Source organism: Marasmius oreades, chromosome 3, assembly GCF_018924745.1.
Source record: "Marasmius oreades isolate 03SP1 chromosome 3, whole genome shotgun sequence".
Taxonomy (NCBI): Eukaryota; Fungi; Basidiomycota; class Agaricomycetes; order Agaricales; family Marasmiaceae; genus Marasmius; species Marasmius oreades.
Window position 1 is genome coordinate 3,776,746 of NC_057325.1, and position 16,324 is coordinate 3,793,069.

The 16,324-nt window shown below is 45.9% G+C and overlaps 4 protein-coding genes across 4 annotated transcripts; 1 reads left to right on the forward strand and 3 right to left on the reverse strand.

The window, feature by feature from the left end:
- Nucleotides 1-9,758: 9,758 nt before the first annotated feature.
- E1B28_006602 (uncharacterized protein) lies at nt 9,759-12,341 on the reverse strand (the record flags this gene model as incomplete). The annotated part of the gene is made up of 11 exons (XM_043151294.1): nt 9,759-9,842; nt 9,897-9,969; nt 10,021-10,493; nt 10,547-10,612; nt 10,667-10,771; nt 10,822-11,229; nt 11,286-11,492; nt 11,551-11,619; nt 11,674-11,856; nt 11,908-12,162; nt 12,210-12,341. The coding sequence occupies 11 exons, from the start codon at nt 12,339-12,341 to the stop codon at nt 9,759-9,761; spliced, it is 2,055 nt and encodes a 684-aa protein (XP_043012388.1).
- Nucleotides 12,342-12,838: 497 nt separating this feature from the next.
- Nucleotides 12,839-13,279, reverse strand: E1B28_006603 (uncharacterized protein; the record flags this gene model as incomplete). The annotated part of the gene is made up of 1 exon (XM_043151295.1): nt 12,839-13,279. One exon carries the CDS (start codon nt 13,277-13,279, stop codon nt 12,839-12,841), a length of 441 nt encoding a protein of 146 aa, XP_043012389.1.
- Nucleotides 13,280-13,372: 93 nt separating this feature from the next.
- Nucleotides 13,373-14,067, reverse strand: E1B28_006604 (uncharacterized protein; the record flags this gene model as incomplete). The annotated part of the gene is made up of 5 exons (XM_043151296.1): nt 13,373-13,411; nt 13,471-13,478; nt 13,553-13,640; nt 13,687-13,848; nt 13,948-14,067. 5 exons carry the CDS (start codon nt 14,065-14,067, stop codon nt 13,373-13,375), a joined length of 417 nt encoding a protein of 138 aa, XP_043012390.1.
- A 1,020-nt stretch (nt 14,068-15,087) lies between these two features.
- On the forward strand, nt 15,088-16,079 carry E1B28_006605 (uncharacterized protein). The gene is made up of 5 exons (XM_043151297.1): nt 15,088-15,227; nt 15,283-15,304; nt 15,354-15,501; nt 15,551-15,595; nt 15,644-16,079. Exons 1-5 carry the CDS (start codon nt 15,152-15,154, stop codon nt 15,968-15,970), a joined length of 618 nt encoding a protein of 205 aa, XP_043012391.1. The 5' UTR covers nt 15,088-15,151; the 3' UTR covers nt 15,971-16,079.
- Nucleotides 16,080-16,324: the final 245 nt, after the last annotated feature.

A 16,324-nucleotide genomic window follows, 5' to 3' on the forward strand; every position in this document is an offset into this window, starting at 1 on the left:
CTCGGACTCTTCCATTTGTCGATCTTCGTAGGAAATTCCATCAGAGAAGCGGTGTCTCCTGATGTATCCCTGTGAAGATTCTCCATGTCTTGTACAATCCTTCCAGCTGTGTCCGATATGTTTGCATTTGAAGCATATGCGTTGTGGACAGTACCTGAAGACGTGTTCCGTACTTCCACACTTGTAGCATTTCTTCTGCAATGGTGAATTGTTGTTGAGCTGTGGTCTGGGGGGTCGTCCGCCAGTACTCATTCTTGCAGCTTTGGAAATTCGCCTTTTGTTTTCTTCTGCCATTCTTTTTAGGTAATCTACCCTGCTCTCCTTTTTCCATGGGCTTTTACCAGTATCAACTGGTGGCCAGTTGAAGTCTTCAGCCATTGGATGAAGTTTTCGACATTTGTTGGCAGGGTGAGTAGGGTTTCGGCAGTGAGAACACCTTTGAGGTGGATTGAGAGGACAGTTAGCACGAGAGTGCTTAACCGATTCGCAGATATAGCAAAATATCTCGTCTTTGCCTATCTTTAGCTGTTTTCTCTGAGTTTTAACCTTCCTCAGAGCTGACCGATGTCTGTCCTTCTCTAATTGATTCATGAGTCTGACATGTTCATTAAAGTCAGATTCCTCAAATCCATTATTGCATTCCTCGTATGCCTCCCTTTTCCTTTTCAAACTGTTGCGTTTGAGCCATTTCTGCCTTTTCTCATATCTCCGATTGAATCGTCGCTTGATATGGAACCAATTGTGACTGGTCCAAGGTGTGAGATGCGGATCATCAAGATCAACTTCATTCCTGATGCAGTTCACTGGTAAAGCCTTTGCCAGTGTCATGGATCTTCGGATCGACGCTACTTCTTGAGCAGGTGAGAAGAGTTCCATGGAATTGCTTCCTTGGCCTATAGTTATTGATGTCACAAATTTTCCAGCAGTTCTTCTGCGGTGGTACTCTTTGAGGATTTCCTCTTCTTCAAGATCCCACATGTCATTTCTGAACCTTTGGACTTTCTCAACCATTGGTTCAACGTAGAAACCATTTTTAATGAAGAGAGGGGTCCAAGATAAATCAAGATCCGTTCTTATCACATCATGTTCAGATATGACAGCGGGAAGATATTCTTCTTGAGTTATGACTGGATCGGGTAAGTCTGGAGGTGGACTGTTGATTGAGAAATCATCAAAGTTGATTCGATTCGGGTTTGTGTCCGTAAGATCCGGCATTGGATCAATTGTTTCATTCTCTGGTAGAGACATTTCTGGCTCATCATCAGATACATAGATGACTTCGCATTCTAGATCTGATGTTTCCTCCATATGGGTATCTTCTTCTGTATTAGAAGTTTCTTCCATATTGACATATACTGGAGTTGGAGAATTTTCCATTAGGAAACAAATAGTTGCATTCGCATGAACATTGGAAAGTTCTTCTCGGAGACGAGGACTGAATTGCATTGGAAGAGGTTCAGGAGATGGTTGGACTAATCCTCCTGTTTCAGGGGTGTTGTTTGGAGTGTCGGATGATGGACCAAATTGGAATAGGTATGGATCATCTTTCTCATAGTCGTTATCTGAATCGTATTCATCATTATCCCCCCAATTATTCCAAGAAGATTTGGATCGTCGTATCCTTTCTGCTTCTTCTTCCTCTAGATTACGACCAGGCCACATTCGGTCTAGGGTTTGTACTTCAAAGAGTCCTTCCTGATTTTCAGAAGGAGTCTTTGTAAGACCAAAGTATCGTTCGACACATCTGACTTGAGTAAGCCAGTTGTGATCGATGTTGTGGTCATCGACTTTATTCTTCAGAGGGTTTTGAAGATACCAATCAAGAGCTTTGTACTCTAGATTTTCTTCCACAACCTTTTTCCAGCATTGTGGGAGACGAACTTGGATTGGAGCATTTTCTCTCCATGTGTATTTGTTTTTGAACAGTTGCACAAAATCAGGATAGTTTCTTCTGGCAATTTCGTTCATTGATACGATTTCCAGAGAGATATCCCTGACTAGTCGTCTGATATCGTTGGCGCTTTGCCATGGATAAAGGTGTGTTGCAGTATGAATCATTAGTGGTGGTTCAATTCGAATGTTTTCGATTTTTGTGTCCTGATCCATCAGGCTCTCGAAGATGAATTGACGTGGTGTCATATTATCTATCCTGTAGATATTGACATTGTACTCTCGACGATGAGTATCTGCAGCTTCTGAGCTGAGTGATAGAATAATTTTATGATTTCCAGAGATGCTCAGATCCTCTAGTTCGTGAAGCAGATTATTCTTTTTTGCTTCATCATCAGTGAGGAAAATGTTGTCTATAATGTTATTCCTAAGCTTTCTTCGAAGCTTGAAAATCATTTCATTGATCAACATTTCTGAATGTGATGGTTCTCCAAAGGAATTTTGCTGCGTGGCTTCGAGTTGAGTATAGCGAAGTGCAGTAGGATTTATCACGGGAGATGGTGGAACTGTATGAGCCAATCCGGTATCCAATTCAACCTGGTATTCAGATTGTGGATTTACATCAGATGCTGTGGAACTAATGGTACATCTGGCAAGTGGTGGTTGGAAAAAATCCGGATTATCACCAAATGTTTCCATTAAGTCTTTGTAGTCTGGGTCGGAAACTGGTTCATGATCAGGAAGTGGTCGTCCAAGATTGTGACTTGTAGATGTTCCTATCATTTGAAGATCTCGGGTAGCAGTGCTGGGAATATTTGAAGTAGACGCAATTTGTCTTTCTTCTCCATCCCAACTGTAGCCAACACGATTCATGTGTATTTCGACGAGTTGGAGCTCATCGGCTAGTCGCGAACAATTTATTTTAACAGGAGCAGAATGATTTGCGAAAGAGTTTTTATTTTTCTTCCCTCCCACTTTCTGCTTCTTGTTATTATTAAATTGTTTCTTTGAACCCTGTCCAGGATTCTGCTGTGGCTGCTTCCCCTTTCCTTTTCCTTTCCAGTTCTTTTTCTGGTTGCTCTGCTGAGCACCAGGGTTATATTGTTGAATCGGGTTGAAGTTCCGATTCTTTTGACCATTATTCCATTGTGGTCGAAAGTTTGGATTGAAATGTTTCAGTCCAGTGACTCTCGCAGCATTCGATTGTACCAAAGACATCGATTGTTTTTGCATCCATTCGGTGGATACCATTTCAATAATCTTTTGAGTGGTAAACTCCCGCTCAGTAAGATTGTTGATGATAGAGATGACGTTCCCGAAGGAAGGAGGTAGCTTGCTAACAATTTGGAAAGCGATTAGCTTATCCGCAAGTGGGTATCCTTTCTCCTGGAGTCTGGCGGCATGGGAAGTGATCTGGGTAATGGCAGGTATTGGATTTACACCATCCTGAATGAAGATATTATTGTATTTAATATATTCTTCATTCGCACTGGCAACCTTAGTAGATTGGAATGCCAGCTTCAAAGCGTCAAAGAATTGCATGGCAGTTTTGTCTTTGCCGTATGAAATTCTAATAGCTTTAGAAGTGCGAAGATGTAGGTAACCAAGAGCCTGCTCATTTTTCTCAGACCAAGTGTTGTATGTGGAGACAGATGTGTGATAAGATGCATGATCGGTAGCGGCAATAGTAGGTGCCGCAGTAGTCAATGCTGTTACACATTTCTGTACTCTACAGTAGTTCGTGAATGTGTCAGAAAATTCTTCCCATTTGCGTGCATTTCCATCAAAGATCGGGATTACAGAGATTCCGGCAGTAGAAGGAGTTTCGGTGTTATTGACCATTTGGGTATAAAGAGGATATTGTTTAAAGTTGGCGACTAGGAAGTCTGATTCTGGATCATTCTTCACAGAGAAGGCTTTGTCAGAACCAGAAACTACTGGGATGTTAAAGCCAGTGGGGGTTTTGACGTAAACACCGTTTTCTTCGGAGGAAGACATTTGCTAGAAGAAATAAGATTGTAAGCAAAAGCTTTTAAACAATCTGCTTTCTCTAGATTATGAGTCCGTTTGGCCACAAACGGTCGTTATCAATTAAGATAACTAATTCCATGTGTCATGTGTCACTTCAGTGATCCGGTCTCAATCCCGGACTCACTATGTATAGTAAAAATCTATATGCCAATAGAAAGCTTTTTGCTTTAAAGTTTGTTGATCGATCTGCATCAATTACACAAGCTTTCTCACATAAACCCGCAGGTTCATGTTTAGGCATTGCCCAATGAGCGATCCCAAAACAACAAGCTTATAAGCTACTAGGCGTTTATATGACTGATAGCATATAGTGGAGGTTTTACTTATTTAAATACGAAAGTGACCGTTACTATTTTACAAGCTATCTAACTTGGGGTCCGAACGGTTGTCCCAAGTGAATCATCCGTGTAAGTGGATGAAACCTTCTCAGTCTGCGTTGCACAAGCGTGCGGGCACGACCAGAGGAGTACGAATTGTAAAATGTAGGTATAGGGCTTGTACGAACGTGAAGGCCCATGATACTAGTATAGAGGGAAAGAGATAAAAGAAATAACTCTTGCCTTTTGTGCCATATCTACTATCCATTGGTGAACTTCTCTATGTCCCGCAAAGGGTCATAGGTCAGTCCGCCATTGACACTGACTAGGTTGTCTGTGGCGTTCGGGGCCCATAACCTGTTGAAAGCAGACAGGGTGCAAGGCTGTTAGCCTGCATGCACAGTGGATGACTTACTTTGTAGGACTTGAGATGATAACTTGTTAGAGTTAAGAGGTAGGATATTCGTATAGAACAGCCTGTTTTTACAGGTCGTTACTACCTAGCTTTTATACTACTTTGTAGGTATAATAATAGGTATGTCGTGCTATGTCGTGCTAAGCACGTCTGTGTGAGTTTAGAGATAAAGATAGTATCTAATGAATGTGTCTGAGTAACAAGGTTCTTGTTATCTCTAGAGGTTATATAGCTATTGGTAGATATAAGTAGATGTGAGAGAATGCTCAGTCATCTACTGTGAGGTCTATAGGCTATTGGTAGATAAGTAAACTATCCATGTGAATGATAGTGTAAATATAGTGACAGACGCATGTACATGAGTAACTACTAATGTCTATGAAGTCTTGTGTCTAAGTCTTGTGACTGACACGGTCACATGTTAAACGATAAGTTCAACACTGTTGATGTGCCAAGTGAGAAACCCATATCGAGAAACCATCAGGTAGATTAATTGAGGGATGCTCACTGATAAATGAGTAGCAGTGAATCGTTGACTCTCTAAGAATGCAGGTTCCTGTTGTACAACGCGAAGAAATCTGCAAAAGAGGTGCGTCCAATTTTCCGACAGTCTTGTCACGGTAGATGATGAGGGAGTCGAGTAGCGTTGGAAGAAGCTCTTTCCAGCTTGAGGTTAGTCGAAAGGCCGCGCTAGGGCGTGTTCCACTGGCATCAACTGAAGGATCGTTAGGATTCACGTCGTCGAGTGCTGTAATGGAAGGGATTGACGCGTCGTTGACCTCGAAATACGCGGAATCCATCCCGCTGTCCATTTCATTGTCCACCCCTCCATTCGCACCCACCCCAGCCATTCCAACTACCTCAACCTCTACGTGATCTGACCAGCCTTCCTCTTCATTTTCATTCTCCCTCGATTCTGATAAAACCTTTGCGGCTCTGCGTGCCGCAGATGCAGCCAAGAGTGAGGCTATTCGAGCCTGAGCCTTCTCCGCCTTTCGTGCGTTACCCGGTATTTCGACCCAGATATTCCCTCTTGCCTTTGAACGTCTTTTCCCTGGGCTTCGCGTTATCTTGCCATGGCCATGGGGCATGTTGAACGACAGATGTGAGACAAAATCACGGTGTAAAAATTGAGGATAGAAGAAAAGATGATAATTCGGTAGATAACGTGAGCGCTACATGACGTTGACTAGTAGAGGATAGAAGAAGAGAAGGGAGATTTGCTGTAGGTAGAAGGATGTAGGAGTGGTTATTCGGGTAACCTGGACGGCGTAGAAGACCTATAAGGCCGCTTTCTCACGGCTTTTTTGGGGGCCTATCAGGCCTTTACGTTAGCTGTCAAGGTGCGGCCTGAGGTGTCCGGTCCAGCATGGTTGCTATTCTTAGACTCCTTTTCGGTTATGTGGTAGCGTACCTAAACAGCACAGGAAGTGCAGGCGGTAGCCCCCTGATGAGAGCTTTCGCCAGTTCGAAACCGCTGTAACCCAACTCCGCCTCACCACCCAACCTCTCCCCCAGCTAACAGGACCCTATCCTCGGAGACGGTCGACTGCAGCGGTACGGACGTTGATGTTGTTTGCCCTGCGACGCTCGGTTGGACATGGGTGCCGGCTTGCTTTGCTTGTCTGGCACCTGGTTCATGGAAACCACTTCAGACAAACCGATTTGTTAAGTGTGGGAATATCTGGATGCTCGGTGACCTTACTATACTTACAGAGGAAAAGGGGCGACCTAGATTTCGGAAACGCGTTGCCTTGGTGATGAGGCGTTCTTTGACTCCTGTATATGGTTTCGATCCTCGGCTGCTTAGCGCTTAGCATTCACGCGTGCTTTGAGCTCATGACACGTCCAACGTTTTGATTCCGGCTCCTACATATGTGTATTTACATTAATCGCGTGCTGGGAAACCCCGCTTCGGCGATCTTGTGGCCTGTAGGGTCCGACGAGTTACACAGTCGCCTACCCCTACGCCATTGTAATTGTTGTCCTTTGCGAAGCTAAACCTTGTCGAAGGCTCGTGGGCGAAAGGCTAAGAAGAGAGGTTCAATAGGTCAAGGTTCAATTTTAACTTTGAGCCCTTGAGAGCTCACCGGCGAAAAACTAAACTAACCACTTACAAAGGCTGGATGGACAATTCACTCAGATAACTATCCCGTCCGCCGACGTGAAAGGCCGGAAACTCCGAAAGATTTTATCCTGACGAATTGATGAAGCTACTACTTGCAATAAAGCACATCAGAAGACTCACCTATATGGCAAAAGCATCCTGAGTCTGCATGATCATTTGCTGTCCACACAGGCTGGCAACTGGCACTACTGACCAGTAAGAGTACGTGCAATCTTCTCTGATACTCCGCATTCAATTCGTGAAAGTTTGAACTTTGGAGTGATGGGTCACCATAGATGCGATGGAATTACAGGTTAGAACTTAGTAGGACGCGCCTTTTGCCAGCCTTTCTATGTTTCTTGCCTGCTAGGTCGTCGAAGGCTCGCAGGCGAAAGGCTAAGAACAGAGGTTCAATAGGCCAAGCCTTTAGGGTTCACGTTTGAGGGCTTACCGAAGAAGACAAGGCCTTGAGGCCTGAGGGCACAAAGGATAAGTAACTAACTATCTCGTCCGCCGGTGTGAAAGGCCGGAAACTCCGAAGGTTTGATCTTGATTTCTAACGACGAGGAAAGCTACAGTACAGTATGTACAAAAAACACAATCAGCGGAAAACAGATGAACGGTTGTAATCGTCCCAGAAGACTCGCCTAAGTATACTCGAAGCCTGTTGGCAAAAAAAAACATCCCGAGTTTGCAGCTGAGGGGGTAATGAATCTGATGATCATTTGCTGTCCAATGTCCAGGTAAGAGCTCGAGTAGGTATGATCTTCCCTTGATAATCCACTATTCAATTGTGTAAGTTTAAACTTTGAAGTAACGGGTTACCATAGATACGATGCAGCGAGAGATATGGGATAGAAAAGCGGTGGTGACCCAGTTAAGTGTTCGAAAACCACATTTCACGGAGGGCCATGGGTTGATGAGTCGATGCAGATACTGAGCCGCAAAACTACTTGCGGCCTTTTCGTGTCAAACTTGAAACATATCCGTTCAAAGGGCCGCAAAGTGAACTCACCGGATTCCGGAAAACCAGTGAGGGAGAGTACAGAACCTGGTCCGGAGCTGACGTTTTTTTTGGCGTGTTACAATCTTTGTTTCCCTGAACGGATTCCGATGATAACTCGAGTACACCGCATCGCGAACCCACTGTAAACCCGACCCATCATTAGCTCCTTCCATCAAGTTTCAAAGGTAAATGACTTTACTTATAGGACATGTAATGGGATGCGGATTCGGACTCGAGAGCATCGATGCGTGTTGATGTCGAGGAATTGCCCGGGATCGACGTTGTAATGTCCGTTCGACGATTCATCGTTTCTCGTACGTGCTTATTGTCGGGCTGACTTGTAAAATAACGAGTGTTCTGCAGACCGACTTCGATAACCCGTTTTTCAGAAGTCCAGAGTTTCCGTAAGACGCAAGTAAGACGTATAGAACCGTTGACCAAGTGGCACTTCCCCGGGCCGGACGCAGCCGAAGTCGCCTTGGTTTCGGGCGGTTTGAAAACATGAAAAAGGAGTGCACACTCTCAGGACTTAGAACTGGGGCTCATTATACGATAAGCCACAAGATGTCATCGATGTACAGAGAGGGAGGTGGAGAAAGGGTCAGTGGTCTGAATGACAGATTGACCAATGACCGCGGTACCGTGACATTTTCGTGCCCAAGAAGCACTCCCCGATACATCTCCTAGAATCAAACTAGAAACTCGTGGCCCTTCGAGCATCGCGCCACACGCGATTTGTGTCGTGAATTAGCGAGATCTATCTGCTCGTGTGTCCATCCCTAGGCTGAGCGGTGGTGCAGAAGTTCTCTGGAGCGTCCGTGTTCCACGGTTCGTGGCCCGCCAGAAGCACATGTGCGCTGGGCGCCCCCTCTCACAATTGTGGGGTATGGCCAAGAGAGCGTCGTGTGACACATGTACAAGTTCCTGGACACAGGGGACCGACCCGAACGTAAGTACTGTAGTCCGCAGCGATATCCCATCTCAGGTTTGTCGCCAAGATCGTACTCTCTTCCGTATCTTATACTGTAAAGCCTATGCCAAGGTTGTTGGTCGACCGTCGAGATCATACGTTGAAGAACTTAATCGTAACTCACTCGAGTTCCCATTGACAAATGCTACAAGGGACAGACATGGCATGGATTTGCATAGCAAGTTTCAAGTTAGCGAGTAACCCTCAGCCGGCCCTCAGCGATCGATGCAGAAGCGCGAAGATACACAAGGCCAATTACGCCTGCACAGACCATGATCAGCCAAAAAAGTGTAAGGATTTAGACAAATGGCAACTTTATATACCAATATTTCTCGTGAGATCCCTTTCAAGTTTAATGTCAACTGTCGGGTGCATCTGCATCGTATACTGCGCATGAAATTTTCAACCCTTCATTTCACATCTTAGGGCAGGACCACCATTTCAACCTTTCAGAAACTTCCTTCGAATCTTCTTACTTGATTCCGGAGTTCATAACCACTTTTTGAATCCAAACGGTCTTGGTCCCCATTCAACACGGCTGCGGTTAACCAAACAGTGTCATTCGTGTGGATGGAATGGCAAAAGTCAAACAATGGAGTAGCGCAGTAAAGGATAGTATTCGTGATTGTTGGATACACTGTGCAGAAAGGTTTGTGAAACAGGGAGGGGGGGGGGCGAGAGACCTTGTTACATATTGTGTGATTGCATCCTATATCTTATATGGCCGTCCGTTTGTTTATAAGTTATTCGGGAATAAGTTAGTTGTGATGTGAGCGCCTGATCGAGTCAGCTTTCGTTGTAGGATTGGTTCGCGTTTACGGGTGCCGAGATGAAAAGTGAATCTGGAGAGAACATGGTCCTCTTGAAGAATAACTAGCGTCGAACTTTTTAATCCATAGGGAACGGGTGTTGTAGTCGCCGGTAGGACATTGGGCACCTGCCGAGAAAGCCCTGTGCAGTGCTAGGAGCGTATCGGTGGGAAAAGAGGAGCGTCCAAGAGGCCGGGAAGAAGTGAAATTCCGTTATATTTCGTCTGACTTCGATGGTGAGTCGGGTGAAGGGCTGCGGGAATACTGATACTCCCTCTTCAAGGATAGTTTGTGAGCCTGCAAAGTACCTCAGTAAACTTTTCATCCTGTAAGATGAGACCGTAAGCTCACCTCAGTCATGGTAAGGTTTTGTCCTCCAAAAATCAATCCGTGGTCATTCGACACGATCACGTGACGGCTCTCGCTGGGGAGAGGCAGTGGTTAGTGCAAGGGTCAAAAGACGAACATGACACACCTGCCAGATTCCATGTGAACCTCGCCGTGGAGCGCCGACCCGTTGGAAGAAAGAGAATTAATATGCATGTCCAAATTATATCCATCACTTCCTTCCTCTTCGTCCTCCATTGCATCTAGTTCAGGCATAGTCGTAAATGAAGAAGATGAGCCGGCTTTAGTGTCCTTTCGTTCGTGATAAGTCCCAAGAATTCTCTCGACGTTTCCGATAGAATCAAGGAGCACACGATGACGAGGATGTGATGGCTGATAATACTCGAGCAAAGATGTATAGAGCTGCTTGAAGTACTTCAGTCGGCCAATCGGTAACAAGAAGAGTTCATCCAAGGTCCAAAATCCCCCGGTGATCTTTTTCAATGATAAGTGGCTCAAGATCTCCCCGAGACGCGTATTCGAAGTCACCGGTTCCCAATCATCAAGGCCAGAGTGGTAGCTTTGGACGTAAAAGGTGTAACTCGCTCCCAAACTCTTGGGCTGTCGATGAAATAAGAGATGGACAGGCAGTTCATTTGGAAACGTGAGCTCACCCATCGCATCATTAGCTCCTGAGTATCTTCGAGAGTCGCGCTCGAGGCATTACTTTCTTGTGGCTTCTGTAAGAGAATATATAGCCACAGGGACTCCTAAAGCAGATGGCCAGTTCTTACCGGACAGAAGGTACGATGAGATCGATACACCCGTTCGATCGTCCTGAACATACCATCGAGTAAGATTGGGGGCATATTGTCTCTAGACCATGCAGCCGCAACTTTCTAGTGATCACGTCAGTAGTCGCCGAGGGAAGGATTCAAGAGACAGAAACCTTGATTATTCCCTCCAGAAGGTTAAGGTAACTCTGTTCCGTTCCAATAAGACGGAGCAGTAGGTTATGTTGACTGTGGTCGCCTTGTTCACGGTTAAAGTCGCACGCGCTAAGGAGAGGCGGATGTTGAACGTTGTTCCAAATTTGGCGAGTAAAGATAGAGTCGTTCCAATTCGACGCTGGTGTGAGTGACGTCCACGCGTCCATCTGAATGACCATTTCGACTACCGCGACAGCAGTCGGTCGAGATGAAGTATTCGCATTCCAGCAGGACTCCATAATGGTCCACATTGCATCGCTGAGTTCCGTTATTTCTTGAGGTCTGGATGGACGTCGTCCTTGTACAACTTGAAAAGCTACAGTTATCTCGTGGGGAACATCCGGAAAAGGACAGACACCAGTGAAGATCTATAACCTTGTATCGTATCGATCGCTTTTTTTTCACGGTAGACATAGCGTCGTACCTCATAACAGACACAACCGAACGCGTAGATGTCGCTCTCCTTGGACGGACGACCACCACCCACTAATAATTCGGGTGCAAGCCAACGTGCTGTCCCCGCGGGGCGAGAATGCGAAGTTGTTATTCTAAGGCCATGGGTATCGGCAACACGAGATAGGCCAAAGTCGCCGATACAGGCTCGACAATCCGGTGTGATGAGGATGTTGACCTGTTCAATGGAACAGTTAGATATCGCGGTCCGCCGTATTTTGGTAACAGATACTGACGCCCTTGAGGTCTCCGTGGACGAACTTCCTACTATGTAGATAGGCTAAACCAGATGCGACGTCATAAACCTGTTCAGTGTGTATGAGAATCAAGATCGCTCAAGAGAATCGGTACATGCTTACCAGTGCATGATGATTCACGTGTTCTCGCTGGGTAGCCCTTAAAAACTGGACGAGGTTTCCTTTATCCATCCACGGGGAAACTAAACAGAACTGGGTCTCATCTTCGAGGTAATACATGCCGAGGAAGGGAAGAAGATTTGGATGTTTGAGTTGCCGCCATACGATCGCTTCTTGTAGATATTCCTGTTTGTCTTTTGCGTTCAAACTCGTAAATGTCACATTCAAATGGCGTACCTTGAATAACTCTGGAATGTCAGAAGTAAGATACACTTTCACCACCTTCAAGCACACCGGTCGACCTGGTGGTTCCCCAAGGACACCCTTCCAAACATCCCCTGATCCTCCCGAAGCAATTGGATGTGCTCCAAGCTTGTGTACATTCTGGATTGAAAGACATTTCGGATGAAGTCCAGAACTTTTCGAGAGCCGTATCATGACTTTGAAAATGGAGGAACGCAAATGAGGCAAAACGTTCGGATAATCCACCAGCTAGAGGTCAACTTCAGAACAGCTCAAGTCGAACTCAGAGAACTCACCACTTGTAAACGATCCAACCAATTCTGAGCATCCTCGCCCTTCTGTTCTAGAAACATGGCCAAGTTTGCATCGTCTTGAAAGATCCCTTGAAGGGTGGCCTGGAGGTGGCCAAGTTCTTCATCTGTGTTCATAAGTCTTTAGTGACGTAGAAACAGGACGACAACTGTCGGCCAGTGGTCGCAAGCCTGTAGATCGAGAGCAGCACACGAGCTTTATTAAGGTTGCCGTGGGGAAGGGGTGGACTTTTCCTTTCCATGCTGTGTATTGAGTATAGATAGAGCTGTTGAATGTGACATTAAAATGATAACTCCAGATAGCTTTCTGTCTGTATGCGCTAAGGCTCTGCCCGACCTACGTGGTTCGAGGTTCAGGCGGTATCGCGGGGAAGATTTGAGTTTAAACGGCCCAAACGAGGTCAGCGCATCTGAATCTATAGGCGACACAATGGCGTCCTTACTGTAAATTTTCAACGGGAAGAGGTATACACGATGTCACAGAGAACTGTATTTGCGCAGTCCAACCATGGAGTTACCGCTATTTACCGTGTCTAATATTCAAAATCAACCGGGTGACCGCGCCACCAGCGCCCCAGTGGCCCCAACAGTAAACTCTTCTCTGGTCGGTATTATCATTCAAGGCGAAGACTATTCCTTGACTTATCTCCGTCCGACACATTACGAAGGAGCATCGGTGAACTATCTGATTCTGCAGCGACTACTCCTGGAATTAGAACTCTTGAGAGACCACTGAGCTTTAAGAGAGCCGTTCGCGCGCGTTGAACTCCTTGAACCTCAAATTCGACGTCCAGGATGACTGGATCAAAGTTGACGTCGGACCAGAGGCAGGTTCCTTCCAGATGTGTAACGGCGCGTTCATAAGCCATTCGTTCACCCTTCCCCTCGTCTGTTTTCTTCATCGTCCGAGGCTCCCTCCCATCGTCCAGCACCGGATGGAATCTGCCTCGCACCAACGAACCGTTCGTTCTCCTATCGACGTATTGTGTACACGATGAGGTAGGGATGACGCTTGTTTGCCTTCTCTTTTTGACCCTAAATGTAGGGTATAGCATTCGAGACGGACGATCCCATTTTCGATCCTCCCATTTTATTTCGAGAAAACGACTGTGGAAACTCGGCAGACATTGATTCGGAATCGTTAGGCTTTACCTTCTTCCAAGGACCTCGATATCCGTCTCCGTTGCCTGATGATTGCGTTCAGACGAGCAATAAAACGAAAATCTGAATGAAACTTTATACTCACCGTTGCCGCTGGCGTAAGTCGCCGCCACAATTACATCCAACACATGATCCCGCAACACCGGGTTCGCCCTTGAGCTACGTACCACATCCTCCAGCGCATCCAAGAATTTGGTAGATGGTCGATCGTTCAATGAACACAATCAATGAATTTCGCAGCATCATGACCCAAAGCTGCAATAGATGAAAAAGAGTGTCTTCAAAGGGGCAGAAGATGTACCTGTACCCTAGCAACGCGGAGTTGAGTCAACGATTGTCCGTGCTTGAGCTCTTTCTGTATTTGTATTGCTTCTCGGTCCATTACGGCCCAGTGTCGTCGATGTAATATAAATGGACCTTGGGGTCGTGGGGAATGTTTGCCTTGAACAACGTTAGGCGACTGCTGCCTCGAGGTTGGGCAAGAAATGAGATCCAGTGAAGATCCGGTTCAAAGGGCTAACATGAATGATACAAGCAACATGAAGAACAACCATTGACGTACCTTGTAATAAACACACTCATAAGCACATATATCGCTCTCCTTCGAAGGGCCGCATCCACTGATTAGCTCCGGTGCTAGCCAACCTGTTGTCCCTACCAGACGAGACGCTGACGTTGTCATTCGTAGGCCGTATGATTCTGCAACGCGAGGCAAACCAAAATCTCCGGTGCATGTGTGGCCAGAAGGTGTAATGAGAATGTTAACCTATGGAGTAGACCAGACGGTACGAGACTTCGGATAACGAAATAGCCTTCGGAATGCGAACGGACAACCTTTGAGTCTCTGTGAACAATCTTCATCAGGTGGAGATAGGACAGGCCTTTGCAACATCGTAAGCCTACAGCGATAATGAATTGACTGAGAACGAACGAAAGAGCGAGGCAAGTACCAGGGTATGATGCTCCGCCTCCATTTGTGGCGTAGTTCAAACTGTAGTTCTCAGGTATTCAAACAAGTTTCCTTTTTCCATCCAAGGTGAATTAAGCATAATTGCTGCCTGTGTTTAAGCTGATAGACAGATTCCACGAAACGAAAGCACGTTCGCGCCATACAATCGCGAACCGGAAGTTTTCCTGGTGGCGTTCAATAGTGGACTTCAAGATCTAAAGTTGGGACATGACATACTTTGGATAATTTTTCCACATCGGAGTTGAGATACCTCTTGAGTGTTTTCAAGCACACAGGCTCATTTGAGCCTCCAATGATGCCCTTTCAAACATCCCCGAATCCTTCACTAGCGATAGGGAAATTGCTCATCTTCCACACATTCCGAATCGTTAAACATCTTGGGTGTAGTCCCGAATTCTCAGATAAGACGAAGCGTGGCAAAGAATATCTGGGATCTTAACTGAGGTGGGGTATTGGGATAGTCTGCAAGCTGGAAAGATCAATGAGTTGATATCCACTGGTCGTTAGCTTGCACAAAAACGTCATCCGGTCCAGCTATACTTGAGCGAAGGGGCCGTTTTGTTCTACAAAAGTTTTGACTTTAGATCTGTTTTGAAAGCTCTCTTGAAAATCTTCCTCTATTTAATCGTATAGATCTCGAAATGGCTGACCAAGGGTTTCAGGTCGACTTTGTCGATGTGAGGAAACAGAAACAGATGGATCTGGCCAGACCCACGTGGCGCTATCGTGTCTTGCGCGTCACGCCCGAGCGTCTCATTTTCGTTGAGCATCCAACGTTCAACCACGTACGCACAGGATGGCACTACAACCCTCCCTACGACCTCTCATAATTGCAGGGTCACCGAATTCTCCACACACACTCGAGATATTCCGTGATTCATTTAGATTCATGTATCGTGAACTGCATTCTGACTATTCCCCCCACAGTCGATTATGTCTGCCCTTTCAGGCGAGTTTTCTCAAGTCTATCGAGCGATCATAAACCGATCAACGATTAGTGCAAAAATGGCATTGGCAATTGAAAACGTCCTTCGACCACTGTTCGGTCCAAACGGAAAATATGAAGGAAAAGTGAAAGTGGTTTTCAGGAATCAAGTGCAGCCATGGCATTCTTCCTCGACTTTTGTTCACGAAGCTAGTCTAGCCGTGTGTGCTACTTTTGGTGGTATGGTTGTCTGTTCTGACTGTTCTTCAGGTTGCCCGCTCTTCACCAGACAACTTCTGGGCATTCTCTCTAGCGGTGAGCATCCTTCGGTTCATCAATGGCGCTCATTACATTTCACATTAGCTCTTTAAACGTCAAGGAGAGTATTTCGATATCCCCACTTCGACCCTTACACCCTTACAAATCCGTGCCAAACTCGCGAAGCTTGCGACAGACGTTGTTGGATCTCAATTGTCGGACGAATTAAGCGAGCTTCTCAAACTCAAAAGCTCTCCCAATGGCGGGGTAGACGTTACCGATGATCTGAAGTACACGGTCAAATTCTCAAGGCAGAACGGTATCCACGTCTCGCCCACTGCCATGTGGGATGGTGTTACTGCCAATGAGATCTCGAGCAGTTGGAGTGAGAAGGAGTGGATCGAGTTCTTCGCGACGAAAGTAAGGGTCTGAGTGGGACTGACAACGTGAAGTTTCGGGTGCGTGCCATAGATCTAAGAAGTCTTGTAAATATATACATGCAATGAACCTGCAACACGAAGTGATGATTTACTGTCCCGGATTGTTTGGAGCCTGATTCGCACGACCGCCTGGGGAGCTGTACCAATCGACGAGCAACCCTTATCTTATGCAGGTACTTTACATATACATAAGAACCTGGCTGCCGTCAAGATCCTATAGACCAACCAGTCTACAATACTCAGGTCAACTTGCATCCAATAATTGTGCTCAGAGCGCTCCCGATTATAACCTGATATCCGGCTACCTAGTACAGATGTCTGAGTGATCCGATAGACATTTATTTCT